At 44.8% G+C, this 26024-nt stretch overlaps 1 protein-coding gene across 7 annotated transcripts; it reads left to right on the forward strand.

Moving 5' to 3' along the window:
- Nucleotides 1–3721: 3721 nt before the first annotated feature.
- On the forward strand, nucleotides 3722–21158 carry LOC144327471 (uncharacterized). 7 transcript variants are annotated; one of them, XR_013392523.1, is made up of 6 exons: nucleotides 3722–4400; nucleotides 5288–5365; nucleotides 9382–9476; nucleotides 13640–13724; nucleotides 14852–15030; nucleotides 20803–21156. XR_013392523.1 is itself a non-coding variant. In XM_077927060.1 (6 exons), exons 1-5 carry the CDS (start codon nucleotides 4657–4659, stop codon nucleotides 14860–14862), a joined length of 330 nt encoding a protein of 109 aa, XP_077783186.1. In that variant the 5' UTR covers nucleotides 4409–4656; the 3' UTR covers nucleotides 14863–15030; nucleotides 20803–21158. The 7 variants fall into 7 exon arrangements, 3 of the variants coding, with proteins under 3 accessions (XP_077783186.1, XP_077783185.1, XP_077783187.1); XM_077927060.1 differs by lacking the exon at nucleotides 3722–4400 and adding an exon at nucleotides 4409–4700 and having other exon boundaries at nucleotides 13640–13741; nucleotides 20803–21158; XM_077927059.1 differs by lacking the exon at nucleotides 3722–4400 and adding an exon at nucleotides 4409–4700 and having other exon boundaries at nucleotides 20803–21157.
- Nucleotides 21159–26024: the final 4866 nt, after the last annotated feature.

The raw sequence follows: 26024 nt of genomic DNA on the forward strand, positions 1-26024 counted from the left end.
ACTCTCTGGCCTGTACGTGGGTATTTCTTCTGTGCACTAGGGAAAATTGCTCATGTGGGTTCTGGTTCCATGAGCCCTGATGCTATGAGATCTGGTCCGACAGGCTCTGTTCACTAGCCTTTGGCTTAGTAGCCTCCTGGCCACCAGCCTCAGAATACGGGGACTGACCTGGCTCCTTAGTTGGTGATTCTAAAGTCTCTGACTTGGTGTCAGGGTCGCTGTTGGACCCATGACACAGGTGCATTGCAGGGAAGGTAGAGGGATGCCCTTATTAGCCACCTGGGCTGCCTTCTTATTTTCCTCAGCAATGCCTGGGGAACAATGCTATGCCATCATGTACCGTTTTGAAAGGAATGCTACTAGGCTGTGAAGAAATAACAGTAAAATTGTGTTTGTTTTAATTTTAAGGAGAGGGAGGGAGGGAGGGAGAAAAAGAGCAAACCCCCCTCAGCCTCCCCTTCCCCAAATTGTAATACAGTGGTACCTCAGGTTACAGACGTTTCAGGTTACAGACTCTGCTAACCCAGAAATAGTACCTCGGGTTAAGAATTTTGCCTCAGGATGAGAACAGAAATCGTGCTGCGGTGGCGTGGCAGCAGTGGGAGGCCCTATTAGCTAAAGTGGTACCTCAGCTTAAGAACAGTTTCAGGTTAAGAACGGACCTCCGGAACGAATTAAGTTCTTAACCCGAGGTACCACTGTAATGCACCCCCAGCTCTGAAGATTGTAATAATCATCAGTCATAGGTGTCAACTCCCTGAGTGCCCGAGCACCCACAAAATTCCCCATGAAGGGGCCAGGCACCCACAAATTTCAGTTCCAGGGCTATGCCCTATGGCAGTGTTTCCCAACCTTGGGCCTCCAGCTGTTTTTGAACTACAACTCCCATCATCCCTGACTAGCAAGACCAGTGGCAAGGGATGATGGGAATTGTAGTCCAAAAACAGCTGGAGGCCCAAGGTTGGGAAACACTGCCCTATGGCATGCCGACCCCAGGCACCCACAGTCCTGGGGCCAAGTTGGCACTCCTGTCGACAGGGCCTGAATTAAGTAAGGCCAGCACCAGATTGAATGTGCATGGTGAGCTGATTTTCTGAGCAACTAGGAAGAATGTATACAATACATGTTCTCCGCATGGCTAATATTCTGTTGTGCAATTCCCTTCACCAATTGCCAGTGTCAGAAGCAGTGAATGACCTTGATGTTTGGCTTGCTTTGTTGTGCCTGAGGATAAACTGGCATAGGGATGTAATTGTAATATTCGTCAGCTTCTGTTATCCTTAGTTCAGTATAGGACAGGTGTTTTGTTTTTTAAAATAATAATAATAATAATAATAATAATAATCATCATCATCATCATCACAAGAGTTTGAAGTTAGGTCTGCGATAGATTTCAGGTTAGATTACTGAAATGCTCGCCACATGGAACTGCATTTGAAGATGGCACATCCCTAGACCTCCTTCAGAAATGAGCCTACTGTAAAATATTTTATAGTTTATAAAACGCCTTCCAGAAAAAGGAAACATGAACATTTAATGAAATGTAAGGGACTTCAATTGCACCAGTATGTCAATTATTTTCAAAGCACATGAGGCTTAGACCCATTTAATTCATCAGAAAATCGAGTTCTTGGTTCTCCCATTGAAATTTCCTAAAGAGATTCCCATGAGAGATCCCTGCTGAGCTGATTTGCTCTGAGCTGCCATTTTTGCTGTGCCTTCTGCTGCTGTGTTCCCCAACGCATTTTGAAATCTCTTGCCCACAATCCTTGCAAACAAAGTCAAGCATGCTTTTTGCTCATCAGTCGGCACCTTAGAGGGTCAGCGTAAGCCTGATGTAAACCAGCATTTTTTTAGCGATGGCTAAATGAAACACATTCTTGTATGTTGTTTGCCAACTTTATTTTTTCTTTATGTGTGTAAAAATGGCAGGTTTTAATCGTACCCTCATGACAAATGTGTTATAGAAAGCCAGACAACTGAAAACCTGATGCAGAACATGACCAAAAAGGATTAATCAAAATTAGAGCTAAACCATATTGCTAAAATTAGAGGTAAATCTATTGCTAAACATCCAATACAGTAATATGCTTACTGCAAGCTTTAAAAAAAACACAAAAAAACCTCAGCATGCCTGGTATATCAATACCTTGCAGGGATTGTATATTAGACTGACATTTAAAAGAAATCCAAAAACTCTTCAACAGGCTTAAGAGGAACTGGTATAGACTGAGATCTGAAGCCTGTAAGGCAGTGTGGACTGATAGTTAGACTTGGGCCAAAAGGAGCGGGTTCAAATCTCTTATGTGAGGGCACAGCATGCCTGCAGGGAGAAAGATGGAAGTTCCATTGCACAAGCAGAAACTCTTGCGCTGACAGAACACATTAGTTGGATACTAGTGCCCACTTTCTCTCAACCTAACCTAACTTAACATCTATGAGGCTAGAAGTGGGGTGGTGCGAGACTTTCTGAATGCTCACCTAAGCTCCTTGGAGAAAGGGTGGAATAGAAATACTATAAATAAGACAAATTTACTACATTGTCTTGGCAGTTGTCTTGATCCTCATGGATTCCAATCACGTACATTGCTGCGGCTGGCCAGTTCCCCTCGCTCAATACCGACAATGTTTTCTCGTCGTGGCCGATTGCAGATAGTTTTTGTTGTCTCCACCCTTCCCCCCCCCCCATCCCTACAGAGCATTGTGTACCAGACAAAATGCATTATTGGCCAAACTTCACAATTACCACAGCAGTTCGCTTGTCCTACATTGTGGGGAAACCAGAAAAGACTTTCATCATTATTTATGAATTATTTATGTCAGTCTTAAGGCTGGGATGTTGTTTGTTTTTTCTGAGAGTGGTTTTCCTTCCTCTTTTGTCCTATGGTGATTATGCTACCGGTTTGGAATGGTTCTGAGGTAAATTATTGAAACACAATGCTCTGCTAAAGCCTTCTCTCCTGGGGTTTGGGAGTCCCGTTCCCCGCTTTCTCAGTCTGTATACGCACCATACATTTAAATCACACCCACCCAAAAGAATCCTGGGACCTGTAGTTTGCCAAGTGTGCTGAGAATTGCAGTTGTGTGAGGGGAAAACTACAGTTCCCAGGCTTTGGGTGGGGCTTTAAATCTATGGTGTGTAGGCAGCCCCAGTTTGCCTTCTAATGGAGGTTTTTTTGGGTAAAGTTACCAGACATCCCCATTTCCTGGGGACAGTCCCCAGATTTACAAATCAGCCCCCTGACAAAATCCATCTATTTAGCAGGAAGTTGAAAAGTGTCCCCAGATTCATTGGGGGAAAATCTGGTAACCTTATTTTTGGTGGTCTTTGGCTGCAGTTGATGCAGTTGACCCATCTACTTCAGAACTGTTGGCATTGAATCGTACCAGCTCTGCAGGATTTCCGACGGGGGATACCTGGCGATGCACCTCAACTGGAACTTTTCAGTGTTTTTTTTAAAAAATAGAACTGACTCCAGGTGGAGGTGCTCAGCAGAATACAGTGGTACCTCGGGTTAAGAACTTAATTTGCTCTGGAGGTCTGTTCTTAACCTGAGGTACCACTTTAGCTAATGGGGCCTCCCGTTGCCACCACGCCGCCGCCGCACGATTTCTGTTCTCATCCTGAAGCAAAGTTCTTAACCCGAGGTACTATAACCTGACGTGTCTGTAACCTGAAGCGTCTGTAACCCAAGGTACTACTGTACCCTTCCTTCTGTGGGAATTTAGCTCCAATTTCTGTTTGCAGAGAAGACAGCCTTGGGTCCTTTGACCCTTTAATTGTTCTCTTTTTCCCTCCTAGAAAAACTAAGCAAGGCACTCTCTTTTAAAGTTTAAATAACATATAACTTTTACTTAGCGCACTTGCACATTAAAATATACAATGTGGGTAGGCGATACTTAAGTCGCTCAAACATCTTACACAGATTAAACTTTTACAGACAAACTTAACTCTCTGACTCTGAGGCAGACAGCAGCACAACAATTCATACCTGCTGCTCTAACTGTTATAACTGTTCAATTAACTGCCACAACTGCCACAGAGTGAATGGCATCTTAGAGTTTTACAGCTCTTGCAACTAACCCTTTACATATGCATTTTGGATGCTAACACCCCACACCTGAGGTTCTGAGCAGCAGTCTCTCTCTCTCATTCTTCCCCATTCACACAAATAAAAAGCAGCAAAACCCTTGAGAGGCAGCCACCTGATGACTGCCATTTTGTTTTCTCCACAGCGCACCTGACTGACACAACAAGGATGCTGTGTGCCTGTGCCAGGCCTGGTCCTTAGTGCTTAAAAAACATATTTCAAGTGGTAAAAAATAAAGCTTCACATAATTATATCTGAAATCCTTACAACAGGCTCATGAGGACCAATTTTATTACCCCTCCATTGCAGGTAGAAGGCTGAGGCTGAAAGAATAATGGGGTGTTTGGGGCCACCAAGCAAATTTGCTGGTGAGATTTAAATGCATCATTTTCCAGCTTACACTTTCCAACTTGCACTAAACCTCACCAGCTCATAAAGACAGGGTCCATTTGATTCTGTATGTGTGGGTAAAATTTGGTTCATCAGCGATACGGGCAAGAAAACACTTGCAAGTCCTAATAACCTCAAACCCATTTAAATGGGCATGAGGTTTCGAAAGAGGTGAATGGCTTGCCCTACGGTGCTGGCCCTACCATTAGGCAGCGTGAGGTAATGGAGGGGGAAAGCTGTGTGCACCCCCAAGCTAGCTTGCTGTTGTTTGATGCAGTGAAGGCTGCTGTCCTGTCAGCAGTGTTGAAGTAAATTGAACTGCCGGTCCAGTGAGCTTTTGTATATTGAATGGAGGAGGCTGCCACCTGTGCCTCAGGCAGCAAAATGTCTTGGGCTGGCTGAACTTACAGCTGGAAACCCATGCAGTTCACTCTCACGTTTTGAGGCTTTAAATCACCCTGGGCTGGCAGCTTCCAGCATAGAGCTTGTGGCAAAATGACAGAAACCACCCCTGCCTCTGAACCCCTAGTGACCTTGGACTTGGTTCCTTTTAAAATGCAACCTCAGGGTAGCCAACAACATTCCCCTCCCCCTTAATAATAAGTAGTGAAGACTGAATGGCACTAAGAAAATGTCTGCTTGTATGTATGATCGTTGCTAGGTAAATGTACAATACAAGTCATGGATGCCTGCACACTCTCACTGGAAGTTAGCAATTCATTATTTCTGTGCATAAACACCATTATAATGTACAAGAACACCATAAATCTCTCCATTTCCCTCTCTCTTTCTCTCTCTCTGACCAGGACATACAAGTGTCAAAGTTCTGCACCAGGTGACCTGTTCATTCAACCTGATTTGCTTGCACCAAAGTTTATGAGAAGGTTAGACAATGTCTGGTCTTTATTGAGAATTTGTTGTCATTTGTTTGCAGTGAGGTTATACAACACTGAGGAGTCATCCTGATTTGCTTACAGCAATTTTATATGCCTTCCCCCTTAATCGTTTGATCTTCCCACTCTTTTCAGTGTATTCCCGAACTGCAAAAAGTCTATTTTTTAAAGCGGATTTGTTGCAACTGGACAACATAGCACTTTAATAATGCAAACCTACATTTCTGGTATGTGCTTAAAATTCTTCTGCAAAATGCCAACAGTCTGGAGGCAGCCTAAATGAATATCTAAGTCAGTGGTTCCCAAAAACCTACCCACTTGCATGGATCACTTGAAGATTGCTGATGGGCTTTGCAGACTACCTAATGATCATTCTGCCTCGGCTGGATGCTGTTTGATTTGTAGTTGTCCTTTTTTGGCTGATTTTATTTCTTACATTGTGTTTTATTTTATTATAATTTGCACCTCATAGATTTCATATTGTAATACAACAGAATATGATTTAAGAAAGAAAAGATGCAATAAAATAAAATAAAAACATCAACTTGAATATTCAGGCATGCTGCAGACCACCTGAATGAAACTCGTGGTTCACTGGTGGTCCACAAACCATAGTTTGGGAACTCCTGATCTTCAGGGACTTTTGATCTCCATGTGCATAGAATGGGCACCTAGCTCTCATCTGGCATAGTTAAACATATGAGAATTCAGCCTATTGTGCACAGAAATGTGAGTCTGAACATACGGAAGTCAGAGGTAAAGGTAGCAAACCAATTTAGTGCTTATGTGGGTCTTCTAAATAGTTTGAGATGCAAATTAAATCGTATGCCCCTGGAGATTATGAATGTGATGCTACTTCTAAAAGCATTCTCAGCCTACCAGTACATTACTCCGTACTCTTAGGATGATCAGGAATGTCAATGCTAGCCCACTGTGGCTGGTGTTCTGACGTAGGTCTTCCGAAAACAAGGGGTGGTGATTAGCGTCTTGATCTCCCCCTCCCACCTCTGCCCATCTTTCCTTGGCTTGATGTGTCTCTTGTACTTAAGAACCGACTGATGAGAACAAATAGAAAAGTAGAGAAAACCGAAACCTGTGGTGCTCCTTGAGTTTTCATTGAGGATGAGTGAAGCAGAGCTATCTCACGTTTACATGTTTTCAGGCACTGTATACACTCAAGTTGTTTCAAGCTACTGCTACCTGTTGTTATTTGCTGTGTGGCAGTGCGGAATAGCCCTATAATAATTTTTTTTTTTTTTAATGTACATGTAGCTTCAACATCTATGATAACATATTTAGTTCTTTGACTGTATGATTCAAAAGTACCTAGATGGAGATAGGGTTACAGGTTTGCTGCATTTATTGCATGCAGGAACTGATCCATAAATATATCAACAGTGTTTCCCAGTTGTTGTATGAAAGATCTTGATGGATAATCCCCCCCCCCCTTTTATAACAAATTTATTGTCTTTGATGAGATGAGATACTACACTCCATTTTAACTTGGATTTTATGATATACTAACAGGGCAAAGTGCTGAGAAACCCCCACTGTGTAAACTATTAACAGCTGTTCATTTTTTTACTCGTCTACAGGTTTCAAACAAATAAGGCCAAGAAGGCAAGCTATGGTTAAACGTAGAATACTTTGCAAAATGAGGCAAGGCCACTTTAGCATTGGACCTCATTAGAGGGGTCATCGTGTTCATTGCTTATGTAGGCCAAACTCATGACTTATGAATAGTCATGTAATTGTTTCATGAATATTCAGCAACAGCGATAATAAACTAGAGCAAACTAGCACGGTTCATCTTAAAACAGATATGGGTATGGGAAACAGTACAACAAACCCATCATTGCCTGTGGTGTCCATGTTCATTTCTTTTGCCCCATCATGGCTGCTGGTCAAATAGCTTTTGCAGGTTTAAGAAGCATTACGAAAACCTACCTAACCTGTTTGATCAGATATGAGAGCGGGGGCAAAGTAAATTAATGGATACATCACTAACAATGAACATACTCTCTTCAGCTCTCTGAAATACTATTTTGCTCTTCTAGTTTAATTTACTGCTCTTCCTCAAAGTTCAGCTTTGCTTCCCACACAACTTGTTCCTTACTAACTGCTATGAAAACTTCTTTCGCCCCCCCCCCCTTTCTCTCTCACATTGACTTCAGAATAAATTTTCATGCAATAGCAGGAGCTTTCCCCTGCTCAACCTGGAAACACCAGGGATTGAACCAGAGACTGAGTACAAAGCAAATGTTCTGCCACTGAGGTCTACAGATCTGTTGGCCTGTCCTTTTGAAAGTATGCAGAAGGCTGCTGTACTGGGTAGAAAAAAATACCTCCTTTGCCAGCACGGCATGATCTATCCTTTCATAGCCAGCTTGCCCTGATGTGTTGGGCTTGCGATAGTAACATAGAAAGAAACTGTGCGTTCTTATCTTATTTGTACACCAAGCCGATACATGTAAGACATCCCTATGAAGACAATTTTAAGTGACCTCAAGTGGCAGCTGTATCTTGCGCAGCACCATTTGACTGCAGTGCCTGCGTGTGGAGAGTGAATGACTCTAATGCCATATCTACACTACAAAGATACAGTGGTAGTACTTCAGTTTGACTGCTGTGGCCTTTATTTCTCTCCCACAAAGAAATTGGGCAATTGGTGAAAGGGACGCGGGCGGCGCTGTGGGTTAAACCACAGAGCCTAGGGCTTGGCGATCAGAAGGTCGGCGGTTCGAATCCCCGGGACGGGGTGAGCTCCCATTGCTCGGTCCCTGCTCCTGCCAACCTAGCAGTTTGAAAGCACGTTAAAGTGCAAGTAGATAAATAGGTACCGCTCCGGCACTGGATTCCCCTAGGGAAGGTAAACGGCGTTTCCATGTGCTGGTCTGGCTCGCCAGAAGCGGCTTAGTCATGCTGGCCACATGACCTGGAAGCTGTACGCCGGCTCCCTCAGCCAATAAAGCGAGATGAGCGCCGCAACCCCAGAGTCGGCCACGACTGGACCTAATGGTCAGGGGTCCTTTTATCTTAGTTTGGTGAAGGTGCTGGGTCTATTAGAGATCATTATCCCCTTCCTCACAGACCTGCAGTTCCCAAGATTCCATGTGGAGGAGCAATAATATCAAGCCAGCTTAAGATATGCCCTTTGAGACTATGAAAATGTAGTGTTTAGCCTATTGGTCTAATAAAACACTCCAGCTTTAGCCATTTCATTGATGCAATGTCCGTTCACTCTATGTTTTTGTGTTGGTGATGTATACCATATTTGTTTTAGCTAAATAATATACCAGATTTTGTCCCCCAAAATGTATTTCTTTGGCTGGCAGTTTTCCAGCTTCTTGCCTTTCCAATTATTTAGCATAGCAAGTTTTGAAATTATTAAACTCACACGATAAGGTAGCTAGATTCATACAGCACACTGAAATGCAGAAACCTTGATAGAATCCCACATTTAAAATCATGTTTCCTAGGGAACAGTACTTTTTGTAAGTAACTATTTCCAAATTCCTTTATACATATGAGTTGCTCCCTACCGTCAGTGGCTCACTCACATTGATTGCTCACATGTTTGATATGCCAACTAGCTGCTTTCTTGCACAACACAAAGCAAGTATGTCTATTTTCAATCAGAAATGGTGGTGGTGGTCAGTTAGTTAGTTAGTTAGTTCATTAAATTTGTCAGTCACTTTACCTTGCCCAGGGCAACACAAAGCAACTTGCAACCCAACAAATAGACAATAAGCCCCACGTAAATACATTGAAAGAGAAATACATTAAAAACATCCCCCCGGTTCAGATCACAGTGAAACATGGGATGCTCAGGATACTGGTGTAAACTGTAGGTGGTAGTTACGGGTACAAGGGGTGTGTGTGTGTGTGTGTGTGTGTGTGTGTGTGTCAATTTAAAAACCATTGCACAAGACTTTCAGAGTTAGGAATAGTTTTAAATTCTTTTGCTCCAATTCACAAGAGAGAATCTTCTTAATAATGCATTTCAGAATTATCAAAAAAAGCTACCACCCTCCGACATCTCCACCCGACAGGACAGAAAGCCCGCATTTTAGTGAGGTTGCTGTGCTTGATGCGGTTGAAGGTAAATCTCCCAACAGTGTACTCTTAGCATCAAGCCTGCTCATTGTTCACAGCCACCTAGCAAATCTGTGTGATCTGAAATAAAAGCGAATGCTATGAAGAGCACTGCAGGGCACGGATGTCCAGATTCATAGCCCAAGCTTCCTTTTCCGCCGCAGAGTAATTCTGCTGCCAGGGAAAGAATTTTTGACTAAAAATAGAAAGAAGTGAAGGATTCTCTGTTGTTCTGAGATGGCACCACCTCTGTATAGAGGTTGGCACCAGCCATAGCCAACCCCTTGCAAGGCCAGGATCTTGACACCAGAGCAAGGGTGTGGCAGGAGGGGCAAGGGAGGAATGTTTGGCTTGAATGCGGTGAAGCCTTGAACAATTGTCCAAACTGTTGTGAGAAGTTGTAGCCCTTCAAGTATGTAATTTATTTGGAGAGAGTCTCCCCCATGTCTCCCTCTTACTTACTTACTTACTTACTTACTTACTTACACACACACACACACACACACAGAGAGAGAGAGAGAGAGAGAGAGAGAGAGAGAGAGAGAGAGAGAGCTCTCCATATCACCATAGTTTCCTTGCTAGAAATGCCAAGTTTCGGTGTGATTTTTTTATATATATATAGTCTGCAGAAGAAACAAATTACTATGCACTACAAAACAGAACTGGCATTTCAAATTTAAAACAGATGACATCAGCATTACACATGGAACCAGACACCATCAAATCATATGCCACCTCATAAATATTCAAGCTGGTGGGGCAAAAGAAATGTAAAGTGCATGGCTGGCCAACAGGGCTCTCCAGGGGCTGGGAGCAGGGCGGAGGGAGATTCCTTTCTTGGAGGCTTTTAAATAATGCATGTATGCAGTCCGTTCTGAGTAGCCTATAGGGAGGCAACTCAGCAGCGTCTGCAGATTTCTTTCGGGGTCTGTATTACACTGTGGTTTATGAGAATGGAGCAAATGAAACCTAGCGATGGTTCTTAGCGTAGTATAGAAATGACCATTTGACACAGGGATGGGGGAAACTGTTGGATATTGTTGGTCTCCTGCTCTCATCAGGCCCAGGGCAGCCTAACCAAAGATCAGGGAAGATGGGAGTTGGAGTTCAGCATCATTTGGAAAGCCACAGTTTTCCCGTTCCTTATTTCGTGGAGTCCAAAAAGCAATGTGTGAAAACACGAGGAAAGGCCTAATAGCGGCATAGCTACCCTCAAGCACCGTTTTTATTGCACATTTGCGATGATTTGTGCTCATGATGCTTTCGGAGTGGTCACATGTGACCCAGTTTTCTATACAGTTTGTGCCTTCAAATGTTTTGGGGTGGTCAAATTGCTTCATTTCCAATCAGTGCATACCCCATAGTAGGGGTCAGCAAACTTTTTCAGCCGTGGGCCGGTCCACCATCCCTCAGACCATTTGGTGGGACTATTTTTTTTGGGGGGGGGGGATGAAGGAATTCCTGTGCCCCACAAATAACCCAGAGATGCATTTTAAATAAAAGCACACATTCTACTCATGTAAAAACACGCTGATTCCCGGACCGTCCGCGGGCCGGATTGAGGAGGCAATTGGGCCGCATGCAACCCCTGGGCCTTAGTTTGCCTACCCCTGGCCTATAACACTCTGCTGAAATCCTGTAACTTTCCAAACCACAAATGCTCTGGTTTATTTTTGAGACACTTTCTGTGGTGGGAAAACAGGGACATTCAGTCCTTGCTACTGCTTCATTGGGGCAAGACCTGCTGCTGTGACCACTAGGACTGAGCTGTTTTGTTTCCTTGAGTAATGACGTCACTAACATAAGGTATTTTACTGCTGACCTATGCCTAACTCACTCCTGCCAGCCTAGCAGTTTGAAAGCACATCAAAGTGCAAGTAGATAAATAGGTACCGCTCCGGCGGAAAGGTAAACGGCATTTCCGTGCGCTGTTCTGGTTCGCCAGAAGTGGCTTAGTCATGCTGGTCACATGACTGTCTGTGGACAAACGCCAGCTCCCTCGGCCAATAAAGCGAGATGAGTGCCGCAACCCTAGAGTCGGTCACGACTGGACCTAATGGTCAGGGGTCCCTTTACCTTTATGCCTGACTTCAGCTCTGGACAGCAGGTCACCTCCATGCTTCTCCCCCACCACACCAGTCATTACAGGATTTGCTGTGAACCCTGAGAATGTCAAATCAGAAGTCTGACTGAATTCAGCAGGACTTACTCCAAGATTTCAGCCTTACATATAAATAAAAAGCACTACCCCAATGCACCGCCTTTGTATGGATAAGATTCCGTTCATATCCTACTCTTAAATAGATCTCCCATGTAGCAGCTGATTAATTTCAGCAATGACGGGACAGGATTTGGTCCCTGACAATTCACTGGGGACTCCTAGGGACATTCTTGTCTAGACTGCAGGGCAATGTCTGAGGGTGCTGAAGTCCAGGAAACAATTTGGGAAAGGCAACTGAATAGCAGAGAAACAGGGTGCAGGAACAAAGGTATTTCTGAAATAATACCACTTAGAAGTAGAAGGAAAATTCCTGTGCGTGATGTGGATATAAATCTAAAGTTTGCGGTATCCAAACTAGATCACAGCATGCCTTTGGAAAGGGTCCATAGACGGGCAGCCGCTGTCAGAACCATCTGTTATTGCTGAATGCCTCATCATTCACAATACAATTTAGCATCCAAAGATGCTGAATCTTCAATTTCACTTTACATTCCCTGGAATTTTTCTAACCTTAGGTATCCCTTCCCTCTTTAATTTTGCTATGAGTTCATCAAATGTTTGCTCGGATTCTTGAAGGTAGGAAAGGAAATGAGCTCAGACAAGGCTCACAGCGGCATTACTTCGCCACGTGTTGCATGGGCAACAGGGAAAATGAACTCATTGCACAGGGAAGATATGCAGAACATTAAAAAGGAAAGATATGAAACGCTCTGTTTTGTTTTGCGCTCTGCAGAAAGCCTTTTCTGAAGCTTTCCAAATCCTTCTATAATGAGACAGATATGCAACAATAATGAAAACACTGGGTTTTCGCACTCAATCCCCCAAATCCTAAAGGGTGGGCACTTTTGGCTGCTCACACTCAGGGACATTGGTTGGGGAGGACAAGGCATTCCTGTGAGAGACTTTGTGGGTTTTAATGAGTATTTCCTTGGCTCCTTTTAAGATCTGTGGAAATCCTAGCCTGCCAGGAGCTAAGGGTGTTCAGGTGCCTTCATGGCTTAACATGAGGTTCTGTCTGTGACTGTTCTCTACAAATTCAAGCTGTACAGACTCTCAAGCTCAAGTGTAATTGCAAAGGGGGAAAGAAAGATAGCAGCCTGATCTGCAGGGTTTCATGTGATCATATGCACATGTTGTTAGACATTCCCTAATTCCCTAGGCAGAAAAAAAATAATCTAGGGGCAGTGCTACTTAGTTTGCCATCCTTTTGCAGGATCTGTCTGCCAGATGGACAGGCATCTGACTGACACAGTTTCCAGTACCCTTTCAACAAAATTCTCCAGTATCCCTAGCTGCTGCTGAGATGATAGACTTTTTCAGATGGGAGAAGGAAACATCTATTTTCCAATATATGATTACTGCAAAGCTCTCTGCTTTGCCATATAGTAGCCATCTGAAACCTTTTTCACCTAGCACAGCTAACTACAAAAAGAGATTTTTTTAAAAAATAAAAGATGTTCACCCTAATTACAGTGGTACCTCGCAAGACGAATGCCTCGCAAGATGAAAAACTCGCAAGACGAAAGGGGTTTTGGTTTTTTTAGTTGCTTCGCAAGATGAATTTCCCTATGGGCTTGCTTCGCAAGACGGAAATGTCTTGCAAGTTTGTTTTCAATGCATTCCTATGGGAAACCGTGCTTCGCAAGACGAAAAATTCGCAATACGAAAAAACTCGCAGAACGAATTAATTTCATCTTGCGAGGCACCACTGTATATGCATGTATACTTGGAAGAATGTCTTACTTAGCCCCAAGTAATAGGAATGCATAGGATGACAGCCTTTGTTTATCTCAAAACAAGAACACTATCCTATGCAGCGCATATTTCAGTTTTTCAAAATTTGTGTCGGTACCCAATAATGTATTGGGTTTGGCTGTGCTTAAATCTATTTTTGCTCTGTCCTTTTTTTCTTTTTCTTTTCTTTCTTTCTTTCTTTTTTTGCAACACAGGGTCTTCACTTCTGCCTTGTGCCAGCAGAGGATTTTTCAGAAGACAAACAAAGCTCCTGGGAAGCCTCTGCAGATTCCTCCCAAAGTGCGTAATGGAAACAGGTGAAGCGTAAACAACACGCTCACCCACTTGTCTCCTTCCTCTTAGAATATTCCAACAATGTCTTTATTTAGTGGCAGTTTGAGAGATGCTTACAAATAAGTAGGTAAAGATTTTCCTATGGGTGAGAGTTTTCAAATACATAGAATAAATAATCTGGGACAGCGGGGGGGGGGGGGGGAGAGAATTCTTAAGATTGTGATCAAAAATATTTTGGGCAAAAACAGCACTATGTACTGGAAATAGTTGGGTTAAATTTAGTACATTCGTTTTTAAGAAATGGACACCTGACAAACCAGAAAAATCTAAAAACAGAACCGTGATATACAGCTTTGAGATATTTAGGCATTTCCTTCAAATAAGATATAATAAACCTATAATTTAGCTTCATGTGCATGTTGTGCTTCCAAATAATGTAGTTGCAGTGTTTCTAATCAACGCCCACCCATCCCATTATTTTCCTTTTACTATGCTTGCCATACGTCAAAAAAAATCCTGACACCTAGTTTGCGGGTGTAAAAGAGAGCCAGTATGGTGTAGTGGTTAAGAGCGGTAGTCTCGTTATCTGGGGAACCGGGTTCGCGTCTCCGCTCCTCCACATGCAGCTGCTGGGTGACCTTGGGCCAGTCACACTTCTTTGAAGTCTCTCAGCCCCACTCACCTCACAGAGTGTTTGTTGTGGGGGAGGAAGGGAAAGGAGATTGTTAGCCGCTTTGAGACTTCTTAAAGGGAGTGAAAGGCGGGATATCAAATCCAAACTCTAAAAATGGCGTCTGGATGTATGGCTACGCGATGGAAAAAGCAGTGGAAACAGCTCAAGAAGCTTAAAATCACAATTTTGGTGGGTTTTCTTTAAAAAAGCATTTTGCGGGTGTCAGGAATTTTATTCCACCTATTCACCAAAGTTGTTTCCAGCCCATGGGACAAATGTGATTGCTTGGACTCTACCCAGGCCACACCCCATCCTTAGCCACACCACCTACCAGCCCTGCTTTGCATTCTCCTTGCTAGTTTTTGCCTGGCTGAAATGTGTCCTTGAACTCTGGTAATGACTTTTGCTTCTTTGGATGGAGGGTAGAGAGACAATTGCTACTGGTTTTTTGTACCCCCAGTGGGGCCATGACTGACTCCAGTTATGAAGGCTGCAGCTGCTGCTGAAGATGCCAGAAACCATCTTGCTACGGATCCTGAACTCTTTGGCCCCTGCCCTCTGCTTGGCTCCTTCCCACCCAGCCTTGGAGGGTGGCACCCTGACTGACTCCAGCTGCAAAGGTTGCTTCTGTGGCTCAAGGTGAGAGGCCAGAGAGATTTGGTTTGGAGATGATTTTTGCTGCTAGCTGGACTATATTCTTGGGTTTTCATTATTAGAATTGACTATAATCAGTGGGTTATTTAATTTTATGGTATTATTATATCACTAATAAAAAGGTAAAGGTACCCCTGCCCGTACGGGCCAGTCTTGACAGACTCTAGGGTTGTGCGCCCATCTCACTCAAGAGGCCGGGGGCCAGCGCTGTCCGGGGACACTTCCGGGTCACGTGGCCAGCGTGACATCGCTGCTCTGGTGAGCCAGAGCCGCACACGGAAACGCCGTTTACCTTCCCGCTAGTAAGCAGTCCCTATTTATCTACTTGCACTCGAGAGTGCTTTCGAACTGCTAGGTTGGCAGGCGCTGGGACCGAACAACGGGAGCGCACCCCGCCACGGAGATTCGAACCGCCGACCTTTCGATCGGCAAGCCCTAGGCGCTGAGGCTTTTACCCACAGCGCCACCCGTGTCCCATATCACTAATACTCCTATTAATTACCCACCCTTCACCTTAAGGTCCCATGAATGTGAGACATTCTATTAGGGAATTGTTTATATTAGGGAATTGTTTATATGACTATTTAAATTTTGTTAAGTTTTGTAGTTCATAGGGAGTTGTAATCCATAAATATTTTGATGTTGTGAGCCACTTTGAACATGCTTTGAGCTTGGAAAAGCAGCATACAAATAAATGATGGTAATTATTTCCAGTTCAAAATACCTCAGGCATGGAAAGGGCTTGGAAAGATTCTGTTTCTTTAACCTTAGGCTGGATTTGGTCCATGAGCCACTGGCTCTCTACCTTCTCCAGTCATTCTTTCCCAGGGCCTTCCATTGCCTTTCTTACACACCTGCTTCTCCTGCTTCTAAAAGCATTTGCTTAAATCACTGATAAGGACTAGGTACTTGATTAGGTATTTCTTCCAAAGTTCCTAGTTAGGCAGAAGACAATGGATAAGCAAACACGTTTTTTAAAAAAGCTTCCCCTCCCCCTTCTCCTAATATGCTCATCCTTCATTCTGCAAAACCTTTTGGAATCAAATGATTGGCAGCTACAAGGCCACTGCTTTGCATTTTAAAACCAATCTTTGTCTTTTAATTAAGGCCTGTTGTAAGAAATGTCTTTTCCACCCCGCCTGAACACCCCACCTTTAATGTAAACATCCTATTTTATTCATCCACAAGGCTCTTCTTATTTGATGTATGGTTTAATTATGCCTCCAGTCACTCACTCTTAGAGAGAGAAAGGGAATGGAAATTAGTTCTAATTATGCTTGCTGCTTATATCATTTTTGTTCTTCTAGATGAAACTACCAGCCTCTATTATTTGGCGTTTTCTCTGAAATAAATAGCATGAGATGAATTAAAAAGGTAAAGGTACCTCTGCCCGTACGGGCCAGTCTTGACAGACTCTAGGGTTGTGCGCCCATCTCACTTAAGAGGCCGGGGGCCAGCGCTGTCCGGAGACACTTCCGGGTCACGTGGCCAGCGTGACAAAGCTGCATCTGGCGAGCCAGCGCAGCACACGGAACACCGTTTACCTTCCCGCTGGTAAGCGGTCCCTATTTATCTACTTGCACCCGGGGGTGCTTTCGAACTGCTAGGTTGGCAGGCGCTGGGACTGAGCAGCGGGAGCGCACCCCGCCGCGGGGATTCGAACCGCCGACCTTTCGATTGGCAAGCCCTAGGCGCTGAGGCTTTTACCCACAGCGCCACCCGCGTCCCTTATGAGATGAATTAGCTAATTGTTATTTTTTCACATGAAATATACACACACACACACACACACACACACACACACACACACACACATTTTGAATCGCTTTTCAAATGCGCAGTGCTTTGTCACAATAAATAGCCTTCACGCTTTAGGACATAGTAGCTTGTGTTAATGGACTTCTGTGCTGTAGGTGCATCTCCCACTTTGCAACTGTCTGTGAGTGGCAGACATGTTTCGTATCTTCACAGAAGGTTCAACAAAAGTTTCTACAACCCCCAGAATTCTTCTTTTAACACCAGCTGCTGGGAAACTCGAAGTGTTCAAATTGTGATTTCCTGGTTCTTTATAGGCTTAGCATGTAGTTTATTACTTTTGGGGATCCCATTTGGACAGCTAAGCTTTATATCTGCATGGTAGCAGAGTTGTGAATTGCCCAGAACCAAAAAGCCAGTTCTCCATCTAACGACCAAAATATGTGTTGTTAACTGTTTAGTTCTGCCTTTGAATCAGAGGTGGGTTTTGGGTTTTTTGTCAGTGTGAGGGGCCTGACAATTGGGGGTAGTGGGCTTTAACCTGTTATGCACACACCCTGGTTGTCATGGTCTAGTTCACGGACGATCAAAGTCTTGGCAGGGGACGTCAGGACCAGGGGCAAGATGGCGGGGAGGGAGCAGGAACGGGGTCCAGAAGCCAGGAAGCCAAGAGTCTGAGGGTCCGAGGGTCAGGAAGCAAGGAGTCACAAAGTCAAGGGTCCAAGGATCAAGAAGCAAGGAGTCACAAAGTCAGGGGTCCGAAGATCAAAAAGCAAGGAGTCACGAAGTCAGGGGTCAGAGGATCAAAAAGCAAGGAGTTACGAAGTCAGGGGTCCGAGGATCAAGAAGCAAGGAGTCAAGAAGCCGAGGTTCAAGGATCAGGAAGCAAGAAGCCAAACGCAGCAAGGCAGGAAGCGTGTTGCTGTGGCAAAGAGCTGAAGGGAAATGCTGACCTTATATCCCTTCCCAGCTCTTGCCACCAGTGAGTTACCAATCGGCCTCACCTGTGCGGCCACACCTTGCCTCTTCAGAACAAACTTAGGAAGGCCCCTGTTAAGTTGTGGGTGAACATATCAGACGACACAGCGATTCTTCAAACAGCTCTTGTTTATTCACAGAACAGAACAGAACTGAACTGAAGCGTTCAGTCAGCCTGCTTATATAGAGCTCCAGTACAACGTAACTATAACAATTTTCTAAAACTATCCAATCACTGAATGTCACTTTCGATCCCTTATTTGCATAACTATCTACAGTATCCCCCTGCTGGCCCAGGGTGAGAACTTCAGTACATAACAGCCCCAGTCCTGCAAAGTCCTATGGTCACAGGGCCTGACTCCTGTACGCACAACTGACACTGGTGGTCCAAGGTGGCTGTTCCCCCCACCCCACAGGAGGGAAGGTCATTGAATCAGGACCACAGCAAGGGGCAAAGGGTTAACACCACTGCCCCCTAGCCACCATACTAGAGTCCAAGGCAGGGCTGAAATTGCAGAACTATGGCTCTGAGTAATCAACTTGCTCCTAGCGAGGCTGTAACCAGACTGACCCTTTTGGGCTGATCAGGTGCTCATTTTCTCCAGGTTGCTAGAGCATAGGGGAAAACCAGAACCACAACAGCAATAGATACCAGGGGTGGGGTACCCTCTCCTCCCCACAACCTGAATCTCCCCCCAATAACTGGATCTCTTTGAACTGCTCCAAGACTACCTGAAGACCGGAGGAGTGATGCTTTGTAGAGAGTGTTAGAATTGACTGAGGAATTTGAATGTTCTGATACAAGTATTGGATCTCTGAATGACCAGGACCATTCTTAGACCATTCTGCCACAGGGGATGCAAACTGGATTTTGCAGTCTCAATTTATGTGGTGACCAGTAGACAGACTAACTCCATATGAAAAACAAGAGAGAAATAATGATTCACTGATGCATGTAAGCACCAGTAAATAATTATGCTTTTTTACTTTATGAAACTCTGTTTTTGCCTCACTCGGTACAAGTCATCTGCTCATAATCTGATATACAATTACACTTTGCAGCAGTAAATATCACACACATCATTCCTTGGTAGTGGGAGTTTAATTTCCCCATCTCTTTAACTAAAATTGAAAGCTCACAAGGAACTAAAGTGCACTGCAAGGGAAGAACTAGGTATCACTCAGGAGTGAACTTTGCAATTCTCCGCTCTTCAGAGCCATTTGGCAAAATACGGTCTGAGTCATCTACAACTAGAATTGCTTTTTTTCCATGGTGGGGGAAGTGGGGGACAAATTTACAAGCTGTGAATTAACTTTTCTAACTGAATGTTATGGACGCTGTCCTCACCTCAGGCCGCAGTGTGATTACTGGGCCTGATTTTTTAAATAAAAAAACCAACAGTGGAAATTATAAAAATAGCATCTATAAGGATGAGCCAACTTATTAGATTCCCCTTGGAGGGAAAGTAAGTTTTCTATCTCCAATCCAGAATTTTGAATCTTCATTTCCTTGAGTTGCCTCAGGTTTTGTTGGCATGGATCAATTGCTACATGACTTATGTTAATTACCGCTAATCATGTGTGTGGTTATGTAAAGCTGCCTTGCACTCACCCAGTGCTGTCTTCTTATTTATTTATTGCATTTATATCACACCTTTTCATCCAAGGAGCTCAAGGTGGTATACATGCCCCCCCCCCATTTAATCCTCACAACAACCCTGTGAAGTAGGTTAAGCTGAGAGGCAGTGACTGGCCCAAGGACACCCAATGGGGCCAAGTTGGTATTTGAGCCCTGGTCTCCCTGGTCCTAGGGACGTGGGTGGTGCTGTGGGTTAAACCACAGAGTCTAGGACTTGCTGATCAGAAGGTCGGGGGTTCAAATCCCCGCGACGGGGTGAGCTCCCGCTGCTCAGTCCTTGCTCCTGCCAACCTAGCAGTTTGAAAGCACATAAAAGTGCAAGTAGATAAATAGGTACCGCTCTGGCGGGAAGGTAAATGGCATTTCCGTGTGCTGCTCTGGTTTGCCAGAAGCGGCTTAGTCATGCTGGCCACATGACCCGGAAGCTGTACGCCGGCTTCCTCGGCCAATAAAGCGAGATGAGCGCCGCAACCCCAGAGTCGGCCACGACTGGACCTAATGGTCAGGGGTCCCTTTACCTTTTACTCCCTGGTCCTAATCATTGTACCATACTGGCCCTCTTACTGGTAACAACTCTCTAGGGTCTCAGACAAAAGTATTTCCTCTCACCTACTGACCTTTTAACTGTACCTCGAGTTACAGTCCCTCCCAGTTGATATGCACCTAGTACCACAACTATGTCTTCCACCATGCTTTTCTGCCTAAAGCTCTTGCCAGAACCACATCTCCCATAGTCCTCTGCACCACGGCACACTGTTAACCAGTCTTCTCCCAAGATGCCTTTCGACTGCTCCTGCTACCACCTATTTGTTGGAAAGGAAAGAGAGTGACGAGCGAGTGTATTTGAAGGGGTTGATATTTGGGGGTTTGGGGATGTGGGAGGGGAGCTGCAAATCCTTCTCTGGCTCAGATTGAAATCCAAACCAGAAGAGAACATTGGGGTCTCAGAAAACTTACCTCTTGTTTTGAGGCAGGCTTTATGACTCTTCAGTGTTCATATCTGAGTCTGGCTTGGCAGAATTTTGCAGCATCTCCAGCTCAGATATTGGCTAAGTGCTCATTCCTTTTTGCAATTAGAAAAGAGAGAGAAAATGAACACTCAGGACAGTTTCAGGTCTCAAAACTCCTAAAGGTCACCCTTTGGAATATATTGGTAAAGTTTCTAAATCCTTCAGTTACAGCACAAAACCCATGAGGATGTCTGGTCCAGTCATTCTGTCCAATTGATTTTAGTTAGCGTTCTAAAGTGCATGTTTTCTCCAGCTCATGTTTCAATTTGTTGTTCACCTCATGGCCCTCTTGACACCATATAAACTCCGCACAAACACTGTCATCATTAAATGTAATCTCTTTCTCCATTATTCAAGGCCCTATTTATCTTGCAGCCCCAGAGAGACCAGCCAGGATGAATTAATGCTAACAGCTCTAAATCTGCGGATAATCTCTAGGGTTATTTTACCATACACAGTTCCTAGAAAGGTCCTTGTCAACCACTTGCTGCTCAGCTCCAGGTCTGGAAATCATCACAATTCAGAGCACGTTCTTCGAAACATTAATCTTTGCTTGTTTTTAATAAACCTAGTCACAAAATTGGTTTTGATTCTTATGCATTGCTAGAAATTTCAGCAAATGAACCAGGAAAAACTGACTTTGTCCAAAGGTATTTGATTCCATAACTCCTTCATAGCAACTCCCCTGTGAGGAAAAGGTGGGAGGAGTTTTTAGTTTAGAGGAAAGGCAAGTAAGATGTGACATGATAGAAATTTATAAAATTATGCATCGTGTGGAGAAAGTGGATCGAGAAAAGCCCCCCCCCCCCCAACACTAGAACCAATGAAGCTGAAACTTGGAAGATTCAGGACAGGTAAAATAAATTACTTCTCAACACAGCACATAGTTAAACCAAGAAACTTGCACTAATTTGGTTAGTTACTCTGTGCAGGCGCCAAGGCCTCATAAAGAATAAAGTTTTTTATATCATTAACTCAGTTTGAAGTGAGTACCTACATGAACGGCAGAAGACAAAACAGGGCCAGAGTCAAAATTAGACAGGTAGCAGCACGCTACAAGGTCACCTCTTTCCAGTCTCTTCTTTTGCGTCTTCCTTCCTTCCTTCCTTCCTTCCTTCTTTCCTTCCTTCCTATATAAAATGAAGTGCTGGTACTCATATCTTGATAAAAGTGGTGTGGGTGCCAACACAAAATGGGTGCCACAAACAGCAAAAAAGAGGTGCTAGCACCCAAGGCATTTTGGCACCAGAGGTGAACCACAAAATGATGCCCCCGCACCATAGCAAAAGGGGTGAGGAAAGAATTGCTTTGGGAACAATGAGGGGTGGCCAAATCAACCTTACTGAATGGTTGAAGTGTGAATCAAAGGCAGTGGGTGGGGAGGGGCCCACAGAACCACGCTGGGCAGGTGCAGAGCCCAGGAGACCACAGAGGTCAGCCTTCCCCATTTCTTCCTACGGGCGGGAGCAGGGCCATCTTAAGCATATGTGGCACCGGGGTGCAAAGATCCGCCCAGCACCCCTAGATTGCCCAGAGTTGTCAACCTTTTTTAAGGAAATAGTTGTTTACCTTTAGAATGGTTGGGGAACGCAGGGACTCACAGCACCCCCCACACAGGGGCGTACGATGCTGGGGGGCCCCAAAATGTCAGGTGGCACAGTTGCCGTGCTGTCCGCCCGCTGCTAGCTGTCGGTGCGCAGCAGAACCCGTCCAGAGATGTTTCCTCCACTGCAGCTTGCATTCCCCGTCGTTCTGCGCTGGCACCCCACGTTGGGCAGCGCTGAGAGTGTGCGCCAACAGTGGAAAAGCCAGCAAAGGAACCCGCAGTTCGGAGCATGCAACAGGATGCGTCGCGCAGCACCCACAACGTTACATGGTGCTCCAGGTGCGGCACTGAAACAATTAGCTGCCATGCAGCTGGGGCAAGACCTGACGGCCGAGCGGAGTGGAGCCCGTTGGAGTGCCGCAAGCTCTTCTGCTGCGGGTGTCTCAGCGCAAGTTCGGGGGCAAGCGCCGGAGTCTAGGGAAGAGCCGCCTGCAGCAGAAGAGCCTGCAGCACTCCTACGGGCTCCGCTCGGCTCATCTGTTGGTGGCTCTTCCCCAGACTCCAACGCTCAGCCCTGGACTCTGGGCCTGGTGCCCCTGAGAGCCCAGCGCCCGGGTGCCGTGCACCCCAGCGCCAACAGTTAAGACAGCCCTGGGTGGGAGGAGACCCTGTTCGCCAAAAGGCTACTGTAGAGGCTGCATGGGGGGGTGCTCAGGAGGCATCATATCCAGCCTTCAGGGAGCATGCCGCAGCCATTGCTGCTGCTGCAGCAGCAGGCAACACATTCCTTGGAGGCTGGATCTACTGTCTCTGCGGATCCTGCCGCCCAAGGCAGTTGCAGTTGCTTTACCTTGCCTCATGGGTGGGCCGGCCCTGGATGATACTCTGTACCAGTGAGTACTGTCACAAAAAAAGCCCTTACATAAATCTATGTATTTATTAGAGAACAATTATTTTCATGTCAAAGAGGGGGGACACGCCACCACTGTCTTAAGCAGGTATCAGAGCATAACCCCCAATTTGAAAGACCTTCCTTTTATTAGGTACTCCTACAACCTACTAAGTACTGTGAAGGATCAAAATTCTATGCTCTCGCCACATCTCCCTTTCTTTATAACCCAAACAGATGTCTAACATTACAGCTCCCATTAAGTGCAACTTTTCAAAATGACACTTAACTGCATCGCTGTCTCCATTAACCATTTGGGTGGAAAATGTCAGAAGAGCCACTCTGGCACATTTTTTCTAGCACTTAAAAAAAAAAAAAGCAAAAAGCATTATTCCCTTTTTGTGTTATTCTTGGACCTCTTTGCTAATAAAACTCCTTCCCAATCTTGGTGGAGTCCTTGAGAAGGCAGAGATGGTCTGTTTCTAATTGTTTTCTTATTGTTGGCTTTCAACATCACATCTTTTCTGCTGATGTCTGCCTCAAAATCCCTTCCGAGGGAATATAGTGTTTCTTCCATGAGATGGTGATCAGACTTCATGGCAGGATGTTTATCTGAAGGGGGAAAATGTTTTGATCTGTAGCTGTCATCTTAGGTTGGATCTTGCCTGCGTTAATTTGGATACAGTTTGGTTTGATGGGTTATTTTACACGGTTTTTATCTTGTGTTATTATAATAAGGAGACATTTTACTAATAGCCATTGTTTTTCCACCTTTTCAATTAGATTCAAGTGTTAAGTGTTATGTGTTCAGCAATGCATATTACTTGAACAATTCACATTTTAACATGGCGTAAGGAATTCCTAATTCACTGTTGTGACATTTGCTGTTTTCCATTCATGCGATATGTCCCAATGGCATTGAATGTGTAGTTTTTGCATATGAAGAAAATTGTCAGGATATTTTCTAAGGAAAAAGGGCAATCCCTGCGTAGCTGGTACAGCCATGGTCTAGGAGTGCTCCCGGTTCCATCTCTATCACAAGAAGACCATGTGATCTCAATGTCTACGTGTGTCTATTACCAGCTTGGCTGATAATACAGCTACTGCCATTCTGGACCAGGATCACATGACCACTGTCATCCATGCACTGGTTACTTCCAGGCTGGACTACTGCAATTTAGTTTACATGGGGCTGCCCCATAGGTTGGCCTAGAAGCTGCAGTACAAAATGCCCTGGCTTCCACTGTTCACTGGGGCAGACTATCACCATCATGTAATGCTGCTGCTGAAATAATGGAACTCGCTGCCAATTAGGTACCAGACTAAGTTCAAGGTATTGGTACCGGTAATTACTTTGTGTGGTCAGAGTAATATTGAAGTACTTACATTTTTGATTGAACGATTCCAGGCTATATGCTGCAAATATGTCATTCAGATCTGATATTTTTGGTGTGTATGCCTGGCATGTTAACTTCTCCACAATCCTGTTTTCTCAGCATGGATATTAATTGCTGTTCTGCCACTTGTTATCCATACCAGTGGACTGAGTTTGGCCACATGTATCCTGCCTGAGAGATTTTGTTACAATGGTACCTCGGGTTAAGAACTTAATTCATTCTGGAGGTCCGTTCTTAACCTGAAACTGTTCTTAACCTGAGGTACCACTTTAGCTGATGGGGCCTCCCACTGCTGCCGTGCCACCGCCGCACAATTTCTGTTCTCATCCTGAAGCAAAGTTCTTAACCCGAGGTACTATTTCTGGGTTAGCAGAGTCTGTAACCTGAAGCGTCTGTAACCTGAAGCGTCTGTAACCCAAGGTACCACTGTACTGTTGTTGTTCCTCCCCTAGTCACTCCTCTCCTGCCCTTTTCTGTTTTAGGCATGGGCTCATCATTATTATACAGCTGCTGGTGAAATCTGAAGACACACCTCTTTACTGTGGCTTTTGACACTTGGGGTGTATATTTTTAGGACCCACCTTATTTTGTGATTGCAAGATGTTTTTAAAAGTTTTTAATATTGTGTTTTAATGCTATAATCTGCCCCCGGTACCTTAGAATGAACGACGGGTAATTAATAAAAATAATGTCCTATACAGCTTAGGGCCAGGATGCCTATACTGTATATTGTCTCAAGCATTATACACCCAACTGAGCAATGCACTCTGCATTGCTGGAGATACCATCTCATCAGGAGTTCCTTTATGTATGATATAATAATATTAATAATTATTAATAATAATTTTATTATTTATACCCCGCCCATCTGGCTGGGTTTCCCCAGCCACTCTGGGCGGCCCCCAACAGAACACTAAAAACAGAATAAAACTTCAGACATTAAAAAACAGGGCTGTCTTCAGATTTCTTCTAAAAGTCAGATAGTTGTTTATTTCCTTGACATCTGATGGGAGGGCGTTCCAAAGGGTGGGTGCCACTACCAAGAAGGCGCTCTGCATGATTCCCTGTAACCTCACTTCTCACAGTGAAGGAACCCCCAGAAGGCCCTTGGCACTGTACCTCAGTGTCCGGGCCAAATGATGGGGGTAGAGATGCTCCTTCAGGTATACTGGGCCAAGGCCGTTTAGGGTTTTAAAGGTCAGCACCTACCCAGCGCCTATGCCAGTGCTGCCCAGGGCAGGCGGGCTCCCAAGGGGTGCGGGGTACGGAGGGTGCCCTCCCAGGCACGGGATAGCTGCTTGGGTGCACAGAGCGGCGTGCCCTTCAGCCAGGATGGAGCAAGCTGCCCACGGGGGCAGAGCGAGCCATCAATGGTGGACATTTGGTGCGCTGACCACCTGCGACTGCCAAATGTCACCCCCCCCAGCAAAGATACCTGAGGAAGTCCACCCCCACCACACACCCCTTCCTCTACCCCCGTACCTACCCTTCATAACTTTGTTCCATTACATTTCAGGAAAGCGCCTTCTCTATTGTCATTTCAGCTTCCTTTTTCAGCCAACCTTTTAAGTGGATAGGTTGTTTTTTTAACCACCATTTGTATCTGTACAGTGGTACCTTGGGTTACATACGCTTCAGGTTACATACGCTTCAGGTTACAGCCTCCGCTAACCCAGAAATATTACCTCATGTTAAGAACTTTGCTTCAGGATGAGAACAGAAATCGTGCTCCAGCAGCGCGGCGGCAGCAGGAGGCCCCAGGTTG

Source organism: Podarcis muralis, chromosome 4 (assembly GCF_964188315.1).
Source record: "Podarcis muralis chromosome 4, rPodMur119.hap1.1, whole genome shotgun sequence".
NCBI classification, from domain to species: domain Eukaryota; kingdom Metazoa; phylum Chordata; class Lepidosauria; order Squamata; family Lacertidae; genus Podarcis; species Podarcis muralis.

Bases quoted from the DNA above. Each gene is read 5' to 3' on its own strand.
- LOC144327471 (XM_077927059.1), top strand. From the start codon at position 4,657: ATGGCTTGCCCTACGGTGCTGGCCCTACCATTAGGCAGCGTGAG. The intron at 5,366-9,381 runs GTTAGACAATGT...AATGCATTTCAG, and splicing joins GCACCAAAGTTTATGAGAAG to AATTATCAAAAAAAGCTACC. The intron at 13,725-14,851 runs GTGCGTAATGGA...TTGTACCCCCAG, and splicing joins CTCTGCAGATTCCTCCCAAA to TGGGGCCATGACTGACTCCA.